General features: G+C 42.9%; 1 protein-coding gene across 4 annotated transcripts in view; it reads right to left on the reverse strand.

The window, feature by feature from the left end:
- HTT (huntingtin) overlaps positions 1-18,726 on the reverse strand; it is a 189,157-nt gene that overhangs the window by 16,058 nt on the left and 154,373 nt on the right. For 2 of the 4 annotated variants that reach the window (XM_037898170.2, XM_037898168.2), the window contains 5 exons: positions 15,483-15,613; positions 15,156-15,285; positions 10,462-10,617; positions 6,991-7,181; positions 401-515 (listed from right to left, as the gene is read on the reverse strand). In XM_037898170.2, the coding sequence (XP_037754098.1) occupies positions 401-515; positions 6,991-7,181; positions 10,462-10,617; positions 15,156-15,285; positions 15,483-15,613 (723 nt within the window). Of the gene's footprint in view, positions 1-400; positions 516-6,990; positions 7,182-10,461; positions 10,618-15,155; positions 15,286-15,482; positions 15,614-18,726 lie in introns of those variants that run through there. The other 2 variants (XR_006290216.1, XR_005225237.2) reach the window with 2 other exon arrangements.

Genomic DNA, 18,726 nt, shown 5'->3' on the forward strand with positions numbered 1-18,726 from the left:
TCTGTATTAAAGCTATAAAGAGAAATAAAATAACTAAACAAATAAAAGAAAAATTTAGAATAAGTCACTATGTTAAGATAGGCAGGAAGCCAAGAATCAGGGGATACACAATTGCTCTGTATCAAGTTGCAGGGAGCTGAGAAGGAACTGAGTGGCGGTGGGTAAGTATCTTATATGACCTCATTTGGAGGCACAAGGTGCTGCTCTGTGCAGGTGTGGGCCCTCAGGGAGCACACGCAAATCCTAGGGTGGAGCACCCATAGAAATATATATGCAAAGAAGAAAACATTTCTTTCATAAAGCTTATCAATAATAATCCACCTAAAAGTTCTTAAAAAAATCTGCACTGATTCAAGATTGCATCAATCTTCTGTAATCTGGAGCACTGTGCAATACATACCTGTATAATTCCTGCAGAGAATTCAGGCCCTACGTCAAGTGGGTAATTCTCTATCAAGTAGAATGCCGCAGCACACATCACTAAAATATGCTGTTGGTTATGGACATTTACAGAGCTGTAAATAAGCAAGAAAGCAAATGGTTATATATCAGTAAAGAATTGGTTACTTACTGTAAACTGTGATTCTTTGAGATGTGATGCAGACGTGTATTCCATGTAGGTGTGTGCGCGCCCACCATGCCAGACCCGAAGAATTTTGCCTATAGTATCCATAGCCCCCTCCCTGGCTATACAAAGCCGTGTTCCCTTGACCCCCCTCAGTTTCTTTGCACTGAACGACCAGAGACTAGACTCTAATGCAGAAAAGAGAGCAGGTGGGTTGTGAAATACACATCTGCATCACATCTCAAAGAACCAGTTACAGTAAGTAACCATTTCTTTTTCTCGAGTAGATGCAGCCGTGCATTTCACTTAGGTGACCCACAAACAGTACCCCCACGGAGAGGGGCTCAGAGTCTATTTAAACAAGGACTGCAGGACTGTGTTCCAGAAGTTTGTAGCTGCTCTGGATGCTGTGGTAATGGCACAGTGGTTCATAAATATATGTATCGATGACCATGTAGCAGTCCTTCAAATATCCAATATTGAGACGTCACTTAAGAATGCTATTGACGTACCTTGCACTCTTGTAGCGTGAGCTTGCACCCATAGAGGGCGTGTAGCCGAAGCTGTTTTGTATGCAGTCTTGATGGAGGAAATTATCCATGAGAAGACTGCCTGTCCCTTCATACAGTTTGCATATGACACAGATAAGGCAAAGCCCAAAAGGGTTTAGCCCTGTCCAGAGGAAAAGGTCAGACATTGTCTGATGTTCCATCTGTGAAGACACTGCTCCTCTGGAATTGAATGCAGCTTAGGGGGAAAAAAACCAAGCAAATTTGCCTCCTACTTTTAATCAAACAGAGAGACCGCCTTAGACACAAATTTCAGGTGCGACAGCAATGTCACTTTGCTAACCATTCCAACAGGGGACCCATATGTTCTGATAAGACCAGGTTTAGATCTAAGGAGGAATGGGCTATTGCACTCGGGGGTATAATCTTTCTCGATGTTGAGGAAACGGATAGACATCTCTTGTGAAAAAACAGACCGGTTATCCACCCGAGGATGGAAAGCTGATAGTGCTGCAAGGTGAACCTTCATTGAGGAGATAGTTAAACCTTGCTGTTTCAGGTGTAACAACGACTTGAGATTGTCCTGAAACAATGACCATGCAGGCGAGACTCCACATTGAGCAGCCCAGAGGAAGAACAACTTCCACTTTGCGAGGTAAGTAACCCTGGTGGATGGAGGGCTTCCTGATACCAGTAAGACATGACAGCCCTGCTCTGAGCAAGCCAGCTCTCTGGGATTTAGCCATGGAGCTTCCAGGCCGTCAAGTGGAGGGAGCTGAGGTTCGGGTGCAGTAGCTAACCATGGTCCTGACAGACGTAGAGGAAGCAGGAATGGAGCCGCCACAGAAAGGCCTAGCAGTGTGGCAAACTGATGTTGGTGGGGCCAAGCTGAGGCTATTAGAACGACCCACACCTGGTCCTATTTGATCTAGAGTAGAATCTTGTGCATGAGCAGGACAGATGGGAAAGCGTAGTACAGGTGACCTGTCCATGGTAGTAGGAAGGTGTCCGTGAGTGATCTCAGGCTGAGACCTTGCAGGGCTCAACTCAGAGGAAGTGTTTCAGTAGTGACACTTCCACCTTTGTGCCTGGTTTCAAACAGGCCTGCCTGGGGAGTCCCATACTGCTGGTAAATGTCCCTCATGATGTCCAGGTGAAGGGATCACTTGTGGTGACTGGAGAAAGACTTGCTGAGGCGATCTTCCAGCTCCTTTTATGCTCCTGGAAGATGAGAAGCCTCCAGGTAGACTGAATGGGCTATGCAGAACTCCCACAGCTGAACTGCTTCTCTACATAGAGGGGAAGAGCGAGCTCCTCCCTGCCTGCTGAGATAGAACATGACTGACTGTAAGAACCAACACACACTTGCCTGTAATGTGAAGTGGGAATGCCTGACAGGCCAGATGAACTGCCCCGAGCTCTTCAGTGATGCGTAGCAAGAGCTCTTCTGAAGGCCAAAGGCCTTGAGTCCTGAGGTGCCCCAGGTGAGCCCCCAGCCTAACGCTGACGTGTCTGATACCAGGGATATCTGCAGTTGGGATCGTGAAAAGGGAACATCAGCACAAACCACCAGCAGGTCCAGCCACCAGTTGAGGGAGGTGAGGACTGGGGAAGGTACCATAAGAACCGAGTCTGGGTGGTGGCAGTTTGGTGAGTACATCGAGGCCAGCCATGCCAGGAGGGGTTTCAGATATACTCTTGTGTGCTGCATTACATACATACAGGAAGCCATGTGACCCAAAAGCCTCAGACAATTTTGGGCTGTTGTAACTATGTTGTCCTTGAAGTGCACTATCAGGGACGTCATTGTCCAAAACCAATCTTCTGGAAGGAAGGCTCTGGCCTGGGTAGTCGAGCACAGCTCCAATAATCTCTGTCCTCTGTACTGGAGTGAGAGTGAACTTCTGTACATTTATTAGCAGGCCTAGGGCCTGGAATGTCAACTGGATGAGGAGGATGCCGGACTCCAGCTGAGCTCTTGACATGCATCTGCCTAGCCCAGGGGTTCTCAACCTATTTACCATTGTGGGCCGCATCCAATATTACCTCTATGGCCCTGAGGATGTCACATGGGCTGCACCTCTGTGCTGATTGGGCCGCAAGTGGCCCACAGGTCACAGGTTGAGAACCACTGGCCTAGCCAGTCATCCAGATGCAGGTAGACTTGCACTCCTAGCTTCCTCAGGAAGGCTGCCACTACCACCATGCATTTTGTAAATACCCACAGAGCTGCCAACAGGCCAAAGAGGAATACTGCGAATCAGCAGTGCATTTGGTTCACAACGAACCTGAAGAACCTTCTGTGGCCTTGAAAGATTGATATGTGAAAGTAGGCATCTCTTAAATGGAAGGTGGTATACCAGCCCCCGGGATCCAGAGAAGAAATAATGGAAGCCAGGGAGACCATGCGGAACTTTAATTTCGTGAGATAGCTGTTGAGCTGGCGCAGGTCTAGAATAGGTCTGCACCTTCAGAATTAGGAAATAACGGGAGTAGAACGCTGTCCCCCTTAGATTTTGTGGAACCTCTTCCATGGTCCCCGCTCAAAGGACAGATTGAACTTCCTGGGTCAGAAGTTGCTCATGAGAGGAGTCCCTGAAGAGGCATGGGGAGGAAGAGTGAAAAGGAGGGGTAGAACTGACCTGGAGGATACATCCCACTTCCATCGTTTTCAGCACCCAGTCTGTAGCGATACTGGACCATGCACAGCTGAAGTGGGACAGGCAGTCTGCAAATAAAGGGGGAAATAGGATAAAGAAACATGAGAACTGGTAAAATATCCTTGAGCGTCCCATCAAAAGCTGCTTGGAGCCTTCTTGCTGTCTGGGTGGAGCAGATATTGACTTAGAGCTAGAAGGGGACGGTGGTCTACGCCTAAAGCCCCTGCTCCTTTTCCTCTGCATGTCTTGATGGGCTGGTGAGGCGGAATACCGGGAGGACTGCTGAGGTCTGTAGTGCTTTCTTGAAGTCACTGGGTAGTCCTGGAGTCCTTCAGCCCATGAAGCTTCTAGTCAGTCTGCTCCAAACAGAGCAAAGCCCCCTCGAAGGGAAGATCCTGGAGGGTTTGCTGGACCTCCCACAGGAGACCAGAGGACTACAGCCGTGAACTCTTATGCATGGCTACTGTGGAAACCATGGACATGACCACTGAATCCGCTGCAATCAGGGAAGCTTGCAGAGAAGCCCATACTATGGATTTCCCCTCATCTACCAGTGTGGAGAACTCCAATATGGCCTCTTGTGGCAGCAAGTCCGTGAACTTCAACATGGAGTCCCACATGTTGAAGACGTATCTGCCCAGCAGCACCTGCCGGTTAGTGATCCTGAGTCGCAGACCCCTGGTAGAGTAGACCTGTCTACCGAATAGGTCCAACTTTTTCTTTAGGTTCTTTAGGAGTATTTTTCTTTAGGTGATGCACCTTAGAGACCCTGCCTTTCCTTTTTGTTGGCAGCGGAGACCACCAGGGATCGGGGGGGGGGAAGGGGGGGAAGGGGGCGCAGGGCGGGCAAGATTGGGATTAGTGTACAAGAACTCAAAACCCTGGGCAGGAAGGTGGAAGTTTACTACAAGGCTTTCACCGGTTTCATGATGACCTCACTGAGAGGCAGAGCAACTGCTGCAGCCAAAATGTCCACCAGACTATGAGAGGACTCTTACTACCTCCACCTGAATGCCCAAATTTTGGGCCACCATCTTCAGCTGCTCCTGGTGGGCCTTACAGTCATCTTGGGGCAGCAACACTCCTGTTCCTGACACAGCCTCATCAGGAGAAGAGGTGGCGGCTGAGGGCACTCCTCTTCCCCTTCTGTGCCGACCAGATCCCACAGACTGGTTCCTGAAACTCAGCACTGGACTCGGTACCAGAATCTGGATCAGATGCTGCCTGATGGGGCAGCAGTGCCCTTCTCTCAGAGGCCACTGAATAGGAGCACCTCAAATGGGGCCCCAGGATTGGGGGAAATCCCCATGGATTCCAAAAGGGACACTGCATCAGCATAGGTCCCCAGTGACCACTAGGCAAAGCACTTGACGGCATTCCTGTGCCCGGATCAGCAGTGGATGAGAGTAGTATGACCCAACCTCTGACTCTGACAACGAGGTGTGTCTATGTGATGACCACGGAGGAGTGGTTCCCACCAGTGATGGAGAGCAGAGCCAAAGTGGGGAAGCCAGTGTCGGGGCCAGCATGGTCAGTTTCCCCTTAGACAGTACCGGACGGCCTGGTACAGAACAGTAACTGGTGGCCACAAGCTCTCTCCTGCCCGCCAGCACCAACACCACTGGCTCTTGCACTGTCGATGACACCAGTACCAATAGCAGGTGCCTGGTGGCAGTGAGTGAAGCCAGCATGGACGGCATTGCAATAGCACTGGTACTGCACTGTCCCTCCAGTGCGGACTGTTAATCTGGTACTGGACTCAACGGCGTCTGTATATGGGCTGGAGTCAGTGATGCTGACTGCTGCGCTGCTGAGGCAGAGCAGTGGCCTGGCTTAGATCACACTCCGATATGCTCCACATGCCTGGCCTTCTTAGGTGTCAGGGAACATCCCCTCTCAGCTGGCTGCTTCTTATGTCTCTTCCTCTGCACTGGGGATGGTGAACAGTGCTGGGACTCCCACACGGTAGGAGGAGCACACTGATGCCGAAGTGCTTGATACTGAGTCCGACTGGCTCAACTCAGAGGAAGGTCTCTGTGCCACCTCCATAATCAGGAACTTCAACCTCTCTCTTTGTATGGGGCTTAAAATCCCTTCAAATTTGGCAGTGGTCCCCGATGTGAGCCTCACCCAAGCACTTCAGGGTCAGACAGGAACAGAGTCTTGTGGCAGGAGGTACAAGGCTTGAAGCCCAGCGACCTAGGCATGCCTAGGCAACAGATAAGGACAAAACTCTGCTAACTAACCAAGATACGCAAACTAACTAACTGACTGACTAACAACTATGCCAACTATATACAATAATCAGAGGAAACAAAGTTCACTGAGAACGCTGGTCAAAGCAAGAGGAACAGTTCCAGCAACCATCATAGGAAGTAAGAAAGAACTGTGGGGACACGGAGTGAGCTGGACCCTCTATACCGGTGCAATGAGCACACCCAATGCTATGAGCACCCCAGAGGATGCTCGAGCCGCCCTGACTGGTACCACCGAGGGAAAATTTTCTGGCGATTGTGCTCAGAGCCAGCACACACCTACAGTGGGATCGAAATGTGCAAGCACTCGAAGAAGAAAGTTTAAACCCTTTATGACAATGGTTTTCAATCTTTTTTCATTTGTGGATCCTTAAAAAATTTCAGATGGAGGTGCAGACACCCTTGGAAATGTAAGAAATTTTGTGGACCCCCCAGGGTCCACAGACCACAGGTTGAAAACCACTGCTTTTTTATATTAAAACATGGGAAGATTTGTAATACAGTCTACTGAACTATCAAACACTTATTTCTCGCTCTTCCTTCAAGCACGTCACTTCTGCAAATCAAAGCTGAAGATGGTGGCAAGGGACACTAGTATGTATCAGCTACTATGATAGAAACTTTAGTTTCCAGTCTGAGAGGCTGTTACATTTCAAAATGGCTAGGGGACAGGCAAACAACGTCCATATAAAAATAAAAATTGACTATTCACCTCAATCTTGAAACCAACTATCTTTTTGAGGTTCAAACCTGAAATGTAAAAGCTTTTTGCTCATGACTATGCACTCTATTTTCAATTGGAATCAGAAGCAAAAATAGTAACATTGCAAGAAATTTAATTAGCATATTCTCCACCTGAAGTCCTTAGAATCTTCTAAAAAAAGCTTGTTTTACAGGATCAAGAGATTTGTATAAACCAGCATATTTCTAGATGCTTACTCTACAGTTCAAATTGTTCTTTGCATTAAAACACTGCAAAATTTCTAATACATAACACCTACTGTGCTATCCCTCTCAGATTGGAAAGCAAATACTCGCTGATAATTGGAATGAGTTGCTTTGCTGTTTCATCAAGCAGGTCACATTCAAGGATGTAAAGAATTCCATGCAGAGCTCCAATCCGACTTGGCATATGGGTGCTGCGCAGTGTTGATTCCAACAGACGGCTTACTGGTTCGGCTACAGCTTTATCCTAATGCACATAAACAAAACGATGAACTAAAAGCATCACTGGACCAATGCAGCATTCTGATGACTCATTAAAAGTGGAAAAGTTTTTGATGGTGAATTAAAGACTAGAAAATGTATCATGAATCAGAGGTTTACACAAAACAAGTACTTAGATATCTGAATAACGTACTAAGGGAGATTGGAGTAAGTTGGAAAACTGGTATATTCTGGCTTGCAAATTTAGTTAAAGAGGTTGCATCTAATTCTCAGTGTAAAAGCATTCTCCTCAGAGAGATCATAACATTAAACCAGTGTAAGTATTTTATCAACTTTTTGCAAGTGAAATGGTAAACCACTGCACCAACATGATAACATAATGTCACATTTGGAAAAGTAGTTCTGTGATAATATATCATCAGTTTAGGGGAAGCACTAATACTACTGATAGGTAAGGGATGCCATGGATGCAGATTAGGATATTTACATACTAAGCATCCTTATATGTAGGCCTTGAGCTCCTAGAAGTTTCTAATCTGTCCATGGTCCTCCAAACTGGTGGATGTGTGAGGAAGAACGCTAATATATGAAACAGATTGCTATATGCCCAAGATCTGCATATAAGGATGCTTGGCACGTAAGCTCCCTAAACGGCATCTATGGTAAACATTACCACGGAGCCTCAGTCATTTGGACACACTGTTAATGGTCTGTTACCCATGGCCACTGACAGTCACACCTGGACACCGCTTCCTCCCCACCACCTGTATGTTTAGTCCTCGAGGGCGAACATGGTATTAGAGGATTGTAACAAGAAGCAGAAGCTGAGAAGGCTGGAATGCAGGTTATTTATATTGCAGTAGCACCTGGGATCCCAATTAGGGCTCAGGGCCTCACTATGCTAAGCACTTATAACAAGACGGCACTTGCCCCAAAGCCAAGAGACAGCAGGTGGACAGAAACAGACAGCTGGGGGAGGAGGGGCACCCATTCAAGGACATAATGAGACAACAGTTAAGCACAGCATACTAGCTGCCTAACCATTGTCAACCTTTTTGTACACATCACAGCAAAGGAGATTTTAAGGAGGGTAACCAAGTGGCTTTATGAAAGTTTACGGGGAGATGTTGATGGCAGCAGCTTTGCTTTCAATGAGCTTCATGAATGGAATGAGAATTTTTAGTGGAAGTGGTTGGGTGTAAGTGAAGGTGGTTTCTGCACCATACATTGGAAAATGTATTTCACTACAATGACTTTCAGGTTTGGAGTCTTAGTGGATCTATCACTGCTCAGGCTCTCTCTGGTAACAGCAGCAGCTCAACGGTAACATTCACTATCTACAACTGATCATAAGATTATGGCCACGCACTCCCAGTGTGAACCCAGCAATGGGCCTCCATGCCTTTGCTAAAATACTAAAATGCACTCTTTTTTGGACTACAAAACGTCCATCCTAATCTACAATCTAGCTCGCAATGCAACTACCCAACTTCTGAGTGGCATGAACCACTACATAGACCGACCTGTGCTCAGGTCTCTACAAAGGTTTCCTGTCTGGTTTTGGGGGGGTAATTGAAGGGGCTGCTGCTTATCTTTAAAGCTCTGAATAATCTGGTACCTGGCAATCGGGGAGATGGCCTCTTATCATATCCCTTGTCACAGCAGTTAAAAATCAAATGAAGGCTCTTGCTGGACCAGAGGAAGGCTCTCAGTTTCACAGAATTTAAAGCCAGAAGGCAACATTAGATCATCTAGGCCAGAGGTGGCCAACCTGTGGCTCCAGAGCCACATGCGTCTCTTCAGAAGTTAATATGCGGCTCCTTGTATAGGCACCGATTCCAGGGCTGGAGCTACAGGTGCCAATTTTCCAGTGTGCTAGGGGGTGCTCACTGCTCAACCCCTGGCTCTGCCACAGGCCCTACCCCCACTCCACCCCTTCCTGCCCCTCCCCTGAGCTTGCAGTGCCTTCGCTCCTCCTCTTCTTCCCCAGAGCCTCCTGCATGCCACGAAACAGCCGATTGGGAGGGAGGGGGAGTGCTGATCTGCAGGGCGGCCGATGGGTGCCTGCTGATGTATTTCTGTGGCTCTCTGGCATTGTACATTGGTGAATTCTGGCTCCTTCTCAGGCTCAGGTTGGCCACTCCTGATCTAGGCTAACCTCTTGAATACCACAGGACCTTAAATTTCATGCAGTTACCCCTGTATTGAGCCCAATTACTTGTGTTTGACTACAGTATATCTTCCAGGAAGGCAGCCAGTTTTCATTTGAAGACATCAGGAGGTGGGGAATCCACCATTTTCCTTGGTTGTTTGTTCCAGGTTTTCCCCACCTTAACTGCTGAAAATTTGTGCCTATTGCCAATTTGAGTATGTCTGGCTTCACTTTCCAAACATCTTGTTGCGCCTTTCTCCACTACATTAAAGAGCCTGTTGGTACCCAGTCTCTTCTCCCCATGAAAGTACTTCAATACAGTAATCCAGTACTTCTCAATTTTCTTTATGCTAGGCTACACAGTTTGAGCTCTTTAAACCTCTCGCTGTAAGGCATTTTCTCCAGCCCCTGAATAATGTTTCTGGCTCTTTTCTACACCCTCCCTAATTTTTCAACATAGTTTTTAAAGTAGGGACACCAGAATTGGACACAGAATTCCAAAGTCAGTCTCACCAATGCCATATACAGAGTCAAAATCACATCCCTACTTCCCTGTTCATACATCTATGGATCACATTAGTTCTATTTGCCACAGCATTGCACTGGGAGCTAATATTGACTTACTTGTTCACCGTAACCTCTAGATCTTTCCTAAAGTAATGGCTTTCCAGCATACATCCCCCATTCTATACATATTGCTTGCATTCCTAGTTCCTAGAAGTATAACTCTGCATTTGGCTATATTAAAACTCTGTTTGAATGGGCCCAGCTTACCAAGTGATCCAAATCGCTCTGTATGACTGCCCTGTCCTCATCTTTATTTACTACTCTGCCATTTAAGGTCCTCCCCTCTGGAATTCATTCCCCAGAACACTCCAAACCACAAATATAGCAGTTTTCAGGACACAAAGACACCGGGTCTAGCTTTGATTAAGTTAATTTAATTATTAAAATTATAAAGAAAAAATGGATAGATGAGAAGTAATTAAAAATGTATTAAAAATATGAAGCTGCCATTATGACAGGTGCTCCCTAAAACCTCTGAAAATATGCCAGTTCTTTGTGGCAGAAGTGCAGCAATTCCAGTATCAAATAGACCAAAATAGCAGTACATTCACAGACTTGCCACAACTTTTAAGTGACAATTTCTTACCATTCCAAGAACAGCAGCTGCTTTACATGTGGCTGGTACCAAATATTGAATGAGAATCTCATCTTCTGATGGATGCACCTTCCGCAATTCTGTCAATGTGGTGTACATCATCTCAAATTGATTCCTTTCTGTAAACAAGTCAGACACTGCCAGAAGCTGTGAACATGATAAAAATGGAGTAGAAAAATCTGTAATTATCATGTCACAAACATTATACTGTCCCCGCTTAATATAACTGCCAGCAAAAAAAAAAAAATTAAACTCCTTTTATTGTAACATGGGCTATAAAAAGTTTTAATTTGAAAACTACAGTAGAATCAGATATAGCCTAATCAGACATTGGCTTAAAAAGGAACAGTCAAACTTTAAAAAGACAAAGAACCCAAGATGGTAGAATGACATTTACACACATTTTAAAATAAAATATTTAAAGCCAGTTCTTCTTACATACCTTCTGAAAGCAGAGTTTAGGATTCTGTATCTCTTAAATAACAGTAACACAAAACATCGGAAAATGCTCCCTGCTTTGTTTTAGGAATTATGGCTGAATTGCTCACTACCTTAATCAATGTGTTAGCTAACTCAGTCTTGAATATGTATCGGGGTGGTGCCCCAAACATATTCCTCAATGCTCTATTCTACCACCCAGGTATTTTTACTATCACTTGACCCCTGAACAGGAGTCAAAAAAACCTAAAACCACTTGGATTGCACAGTAACTTGGATTTGAGATGTGTTCTCAATATGTATTCCACGTCTGGGGCACTTCTGCCCCAGGCCAAGACTGGAATCAGTAGTGCCCACTGGACCATGCCTGTGCCTTTCATGCCCTTAAGCCCCCTCGCTTGAGGGCATAAAGTGGGCAAAGTGACCAACCAACCCTCATTTCCTTCACCAATATGGAATCCCAGCGTTGTTAGACCTTGCAGTAGCTGGGAAAGGAGGGTGGGTTGCGGACTACATATAGATAATATATCTGGAAGAGCTCCAGTCACTATACAAGTTAAGTAACTTTCCTTTCTTCTTCAAGTGCTTGTCTATATGTATTCCTCATCTGGTGACTCACAAGCAGTGGACAAGATAACAGAGAAGGGTGCTTGGATTCTAACTAAAATAATGACTGCAGCACAGCTCTACCAAATCAAGCACCAGATAGAGATGCCTCTGCCATGGAATAAAGCTTAAGAAAGATACATATCATCTTCCAACTAGCTGTCGTATATGTGTCAGTTATGGAGTGTTTCTGAAACAAACTCCAGAAGCTGCATGTGCTCTTGTGTTGTACGACGTGCTAATCTGCCCTGGAGGTCCATAAGTAGAAAAGGTTCTCTCTACATACACCAACAACACAGCTTCCATGTCATGACATGTAGAGATGCCAGGTCTGAATGAAGTTTTCTTCCCTTGTCCTGGCTGATTAAGTCCTGAGGGAAAGAAAGAGTTATTGGGGAACTATATGGACAACCTGTTGAGCTCTACCACCTGGCCAGGTAAGGCTAACAGAGTGATTAATCCCAAATCCTGCGTGATCTTTTTCATTATTCATGGGATCAGATGGATGGATAGGCAGTCATAATATAGACTTTGAGTCCACAGAATTGGAAAAGCATCTGACTGTGAACTGGGACTCGGTCCTCTGGTGGAGCAGAAATTTTTGTACTTCTTGTTCTTGATTGCAAACAAATCTGTGCAAGGAAAATCCCACTGGTCAAACACTGACCCAATGACAGAGTCCTTCACAAATCACTTGTGGTTCTGTTAGAAATATCTGCTGGCATGTTCTGAAGACATGGCAAGTGGATTATCAAAACAGTTATTTGGTGTTGGATATGCCTTTCCACAGGTAATGGCTTTCTTGCATAGACAAATGGATCTGGTCCTTCCCTGCTTATTTACATAAAATGTTGCAGTTATAGTGTGTCATTATTCGGATGCTTTGTCCCCTGATGTGGCTGAGAAAAGCCATATAAGCAAGACACTGCTCTGTATTCTAGAACACTTATATGTAACAGTCTCCTCTTTGGACCACCAACCCTGTGCTCTGAGATAGCTAGGATGGGGAGCTCATCTAGGCATCAAAACATCGGTCACTGTACACTTCACAGGAAGTGATGGGTAGAAAGCAACACCCTTACATACTTGATGTGGACCTTCTACCAGTTTAACAACCTCAAGACTTGGGGGATTTGAATCTTCATGTCTTTATTATGAAGGTGTGGGCTATAAGAGGACTACAACCATTCCTCTGACAACATTGATGGAGTCTGGCGATTGCACGTCCTACCAGACAGATATGTCCTTACAGTCGTTTGAGGATTTTCTTGATGTTGGTTGATTAGTAGAGACATGTCAAATTTGGCTCAAGGTAGATAGACTACACCACAGCAAAAGTGTATCTGGGCTCTGATAAATTACATTTTCTGAGCATGAGTTAGGGAGGATTAGTCCTTGTTTATATTGAGCCCTAAACCTGTAGAATATACTCAACCACACAAGGAGACAATATACTGAATCCTGTCCATGACTTGCTAGGAAGAAGTTCCTTGAACCAACCAGACATCAAGGTACATTAAATGAGCTGCTACTGCAACCAAACATTTCACAAAAGTTCTTGGGGCTTTTGACAAACCAAAAGACACACTGTACTGAACGTGTGTGTTGCTGACCACAAAAATGTAGAGATTTCCTGTGTGCTGGATGGATGAAAACATGCATCCTGGAGCTCAACAGCTGCAAATCAGTCTAGAGGATCCAAGGTGGTGATTACTGAGGACAGGGTCACAATCCAGAACTTGAATTGGCCGATGAATGTGTTTAGGTTTTTAGGTCTAGGATGGGGCAGCCTATTGATTTTTTGGGGGACTAGAAAATAATGGGAATAAAAGCCCTTTCTTACAAACCGAGGAGGAGCCTCCTCACATTGCTCCTAATTTCAGGAGGGATTGTGTCTCCCAATGTAATAGACTCTCATAAGAAGAGGTTCCAGAAAAGGGATGGTGAAGGCAGATGGATAGTAGGAAAGTCTTGAAGCTGAATGGAGTAACTTTTCCCCTATTATCTCCAGCACTCATTGGTCAATCGAAATATGGTTTCAGGCTTCCTGAAAACTAAAGAAATGGTTCCCAAAAAGGGTGGGGAAAGGGTAAGGATCTCCCCAAACTGGCTGATGGCTTTCGAAGTGACCGTCAAATTAACTGCTTCGAGGAAGGTAACAGTGTCATGGCAATGGTGACAACATATTAAACTCAATTGGGAGGATAGGCAGACCTGTGATATGAGTATAGTTATGATGGAAGGCATTAATCTATAGACAACTGGAAAGGTGTTTGAGGCTCTGGCTGTGCTAAAGAGATGTTAGGGCTTCAGGTGTCTCTCATATCCCCTTTTCTGATATCCCCCAAAATCAACAGGGCTCTGGCCACTGATGCCTTGATCAATTCCAGAATCTCAGGGAATGGTCTGTTGCAGCATTCAAAAGTTATGTTTTACATACATACACAGAAATCCCATCAAGTTGAGCGTAAACATGATGGCCGCCCTCTTGGCCAACAGACCAGGGATCTCCAGAACTAAAAGACATGAGGTGCTTGCAACTGCTTGAGCTACAAGCCAAGGGTTCTGTAAACTGGGGTTGTAACAACTCATATGCTCTGTTGACCAGCACAGAAGTGGACTGTAACACACTCACCAGTGGGTTACATAAGACCTTTGCAAAAGCTTAGCCAAATAACTAACAGAAGAACAGGGACCGCAAGTGCAAGAGACCAGACACCACTAACTTTGCTCAGTCTTACAGCCATGGGTGGTGAGAAGGAATTGAGGGTCTGTTGGTCATTCCACACCCCCTTATGCTCTCAGGCTGGGGGGCTCAAGGGCATGAAAGAGGTAGGTGCAGCCTAACCGACAGTGCTAGCCAAAAGACTTCCATTAAGTTCATGGGGCAAACATGCACCAGACATGGAATACATACAGACAAGCACCCAAAAAATAACTTCTCTTTACTTACCCTTTTGGCTTACAAAACCAACAACTAAAGTAAAATAAGTAGTCTTGGGGTCCAAATGAAGGTTACTATTTACCAACATTATGTTTACCAACATTATGAACCCAGATTTCCAAAAATGCACAATACATTATCTTTGCAGCAAGGGTGTCCCATCCTAAGATTTTCTAAGTCTATGAATAATTGCCTTTCAATTTATATTATCTTAAAAATTTCAGTGGCAATCACTCCCAGGTGCTCCATCCCTCAAGAATCCTAGATTTTATCAGATGTTTCAATAATAATCTTAGTGCCTACTTACATCATTTGTTCCTCTGCTTTTGTATTTTCTTCCTCATTATATTACAGGGTAAACACAGAATCCTGAACTCTAGTCTTAATAGGTAGGCAAGTAAAGGAAGAATTTATTCTCAAATTTATTCTTTTATAACATTTATTTGTAACTCAATTTTACACATATTCTACTATTAATGAGTGCTTAAAACAGCTTAATATATTTTAATCAAAAGCTTTCCCATTGAACTTTAAGTTACCATTAAGGATGAAGGATGTATCATTACATCAATGACGATGCCTACATAAGTCAGTTTTTCTGTATATTAGGAAAAGCTACTTTATAAACTCTCTGTAAACTCAAACATACCATGAAAGTGCACTCAATTATGGCACAGAATTTATTTTTTAGACTTACTGATCGCACCACTTCACTAATCAGAATGACTGGTGTTCTCTTGCTAGGATTTGATGGCAATATCCATTGACTGTACAGTTCAAGCAAGAACTGAGAGCAAGAATGTATATCAACCCCAGCCCGGTGTTTCCTGCAACGTACAATGAGCAAAGATTACAATCACTATATTCATGTTTCTTTTCAAACTAATTAGAAAAGCAATCCTTACACAGCATCCATTTTATAAAAGGCAACATATAATTCTCTTTTAATGACTTCAAAACACAAGAACTATTAGCACTGAAGTCTTTTCAAAGTGGCAAACGAAAAAAAAGCAACACAAGTGACCTGGAGTTAATAGGAGAGGTTGGTGGTGAAGAAGGAGCAGGCATATCATTCTCATCTTCTTCATCTTCATCCCACTCCTCTTCTCTCAACGGAGTGATGTTATTTCCTAGCCACACGGAGTGTATAGAAACCTTAAATATCAGAAAACATTAACTTGAAAAATATTTAGCTTTTTCATAATCAAATTAGAAGTTGCTAGAACAAAAAAGCTATAACAAACTTTTCTATTTAAAAGAGGAGCAAAAATACTGTACAGTATCAAGATATGTTTACAAAAGCTTTATACCATTATTTTTATAGTATTTTATGTTGCATTATGTGTTGTGCTTATATGGCAGCAATAAGATTATGCTGTGCACCCTATCACCTCACTGAAAATACTGAACTTGTTTCTAAAAACGTATAGCATATTGAGTTTACAGGCACAACAGTGAGTTTTACAGGCATCGATCATATCACTACACTTACAGTACATTAGCACAGATCCATTAAGCTATAGCTATAACCAACTGTATCTTATCTGGGAACGAATATATGTAGGAGCAAGTCCCAACCCTGAATTTTCTAGCCAAAAATACTTTCAAAAATGTTTCCTTTATTTATATTCTAGTGTCAAACTAGAAACAATTCAGAAAGTGCTACTACTGTAAAATTAAAGAGGACATGGGACGGTTAGTGACTGCTGGGTCTACTGCCATTTGCAAAAGTTTAGAAACTTAACTGGGTTTAGCTAATCGCAACTCCTATGCTAATTTCAGAAAAATGCTTGTGAGGAAAGAGAATTGGAAGGTCAGAGTTTGAACAGTCATGTTTAAAACAGCCAAGGCTCAGGTAATATGCAATATTAGAGGACTTCTACTATGAGATATATGCAGTGACATTGCTGCGTTCCCTTAGATGTGTCTGGAGGAGGGGAAAAAAAAAATAGATCAGCATGAAACCCTGATATCATTCCACAGGGTTTTGTGGGAACATCTGAATATGTGTGAATCCCATCCAGTTTGCATAACTGGATTTTGCACCCTAATTTTTGGGGCTAAATAAATCCCAAATTCAAAGTGCCAGTTAGCTGAAATGGCCTCACTGTTGGGTTGAAACTATGAAAAAAAATCAGACAAAACTAAAATCTAAAATCATGAGCCAATGCTCATGAAAGCTGGGACAAGTTGGCTGAAAGGTTAATGAATCTTAAAAAACCTGATGAAAATGTTGAGCTTATAACTAAGTCCAGAACCAGAAAACCACGTTTTCTTTTGTTGCAGGTTTCACTATGAAAGTTTCACACAACTCTAGAAAAACACCAAGATTTTGAGGGCTCTCCTAAATTTTATATGTTATATCATTCCTGCTCGTGTACAGGTTAATATTACAATTTTTATGTCTAACTTCTGACTGAAAATATTTCTTTAAATGTGACTTTTTAAAAAAAATCTGGATCCAGAACTTTCCATCTTCTGCTCATCTATTACTGTAATTTACTAACATTTCAAATATTCCATAGTGAAACTGAAGTTGAAGCAAACACAATCTACACTAAAACAATTATCCCCAGCCAGTTTTGCTAATTTCCATTGTGCTGTCAGTCTGCAGCATTGGGCAGAAAAATTAAGTAAAGATGATTTTCAGATTTGCAAGTCTGTGTGTGTGTAATCTCACTGAGTCAGACTGAGTGTGCATTTCATTTCTATTACGCATTTTTAAAACCTTTCATGCTCTACTGTTCTTTGAAAACTAAGCAAGAAAAGTAAACTCCTTAAAACCGATGTTTTGGAGCATCTTTCAGTATACTTCCCATGGTAACTATAAGAAGGTCACTAGTAGTTTTGTTCAAAAAAATCATCACTGGGATTGTTCATTGTCTCTGGAAAAAATGGGACGATTACATTTGGGTACCAAGATATGGATTTAGTAGGCACTCATTGGAAATATTGGCCTCAAGTGTTAAATATTTATAGCACTGCTTAGTTACACTTCTGTAAAGCATTACATTCATATCTGGCACACAATAAGAATGTTTGCATCAGTTTGCTCAATAACAAGTCAAAGTGATATTTTTCCCCGAGTACAGTAAGCTGAGACCAGTTTCCAAAAAGCAAGTTGTGCCCTTGCTTATCTTATCATTGATAAGTTTATGAAACTAGAAATTAGATGGAATTTTGTTGTTCTTGCTGCATAAGCCGAGTACAATATAGCTTGAAGATTCAGATACATTGGTTCTGCAATGCAGACTGCAGTAAAAACTTGTGTTTGCAAGTCATCTGAGAAACCATGTCTTGAACACCACAGAGCAGCTCCAATTTTTCTAATTTAAGTTCAAAACATCATTTCTTACAATAACTACATTTTATGTAAGAAGCTAAGTCACAATTGTGAATTTTAAAGCAAAATATAATAAATTTTTAAAGTATATTTAAGTGCTCTAAAGGAAGAGAGGGAGACTAAGGAGTTAAAAATCTTACATGGATCACAATTAGAGAGGGGATTTCTGGTCTCAACCTAGACTACAAAACATGGTTTTACTCCAGTTATCTATATAAAAAGTTGCTTTAATCAGGGAATGAAGTTATTTCTATGAATTCTAACTTGAAAAAAAAAGTTTCTACACAAATAATTAGTCTAGCTAAACCAGCTTTATCTTTCCTAAGTGTATGTTTACATTCTTCCATCCCTTCACTAAAATTATTCAGAAAAAATACAGATTTGCTTCCTCCTTTTAAAAATAAAATAGGCTTAAAATGTTGCATTCTTGTTTGCTCTATATTGTGCAAGCAGCAGCTGTAATGATGATGTGTACACCACAACGTCCATCCAAGAAATTCAACTATACTGAGGTTATGATTTTAGTTAAATTAGCTGGCATTATATAAAGCTAGACAGGACCACAACACACATACATACTTAGAAAGGTTTCCCTTAATCTAACCTTTTTAATATATATAAATATTTTATATTTATATATATTATACACACAATACCCACATATAGCATTATACAGACGACAATCAAGGTTATTTATGTCATGTTTTCAGGGGCTTGCAAATTGGAAATAAAATTCAATCCAGGCAGAAAAAGTGGTACAACATCTCAGTCCACAAGCTAAATAGCAAAATGTTTTGTTTGGGTTTCTGATTTGGAGTAAAGGCACATAGGTGAGTGACGAAATGAATAAAGAATGTGAAAAAAAATCCATTTGGCCATTTTAATTTTTACAGATGTAAAAAATGATTCTCTCCGATGATTAATC

This window comes from Chelonia mydas, chromosome 4, assembly GCF_015237465.2.
Source record: "Chelonia mydas isolate rCheMyd1 chromosome 4, rCheMyd1.pri.v2, whole genome shotgun sequence".
Classification (NCBI taxonomy): Eukaryota; Metazoa; Chordata; order Testudines; family Cheloniidae; genus Chelonia; species Chelonia mydas.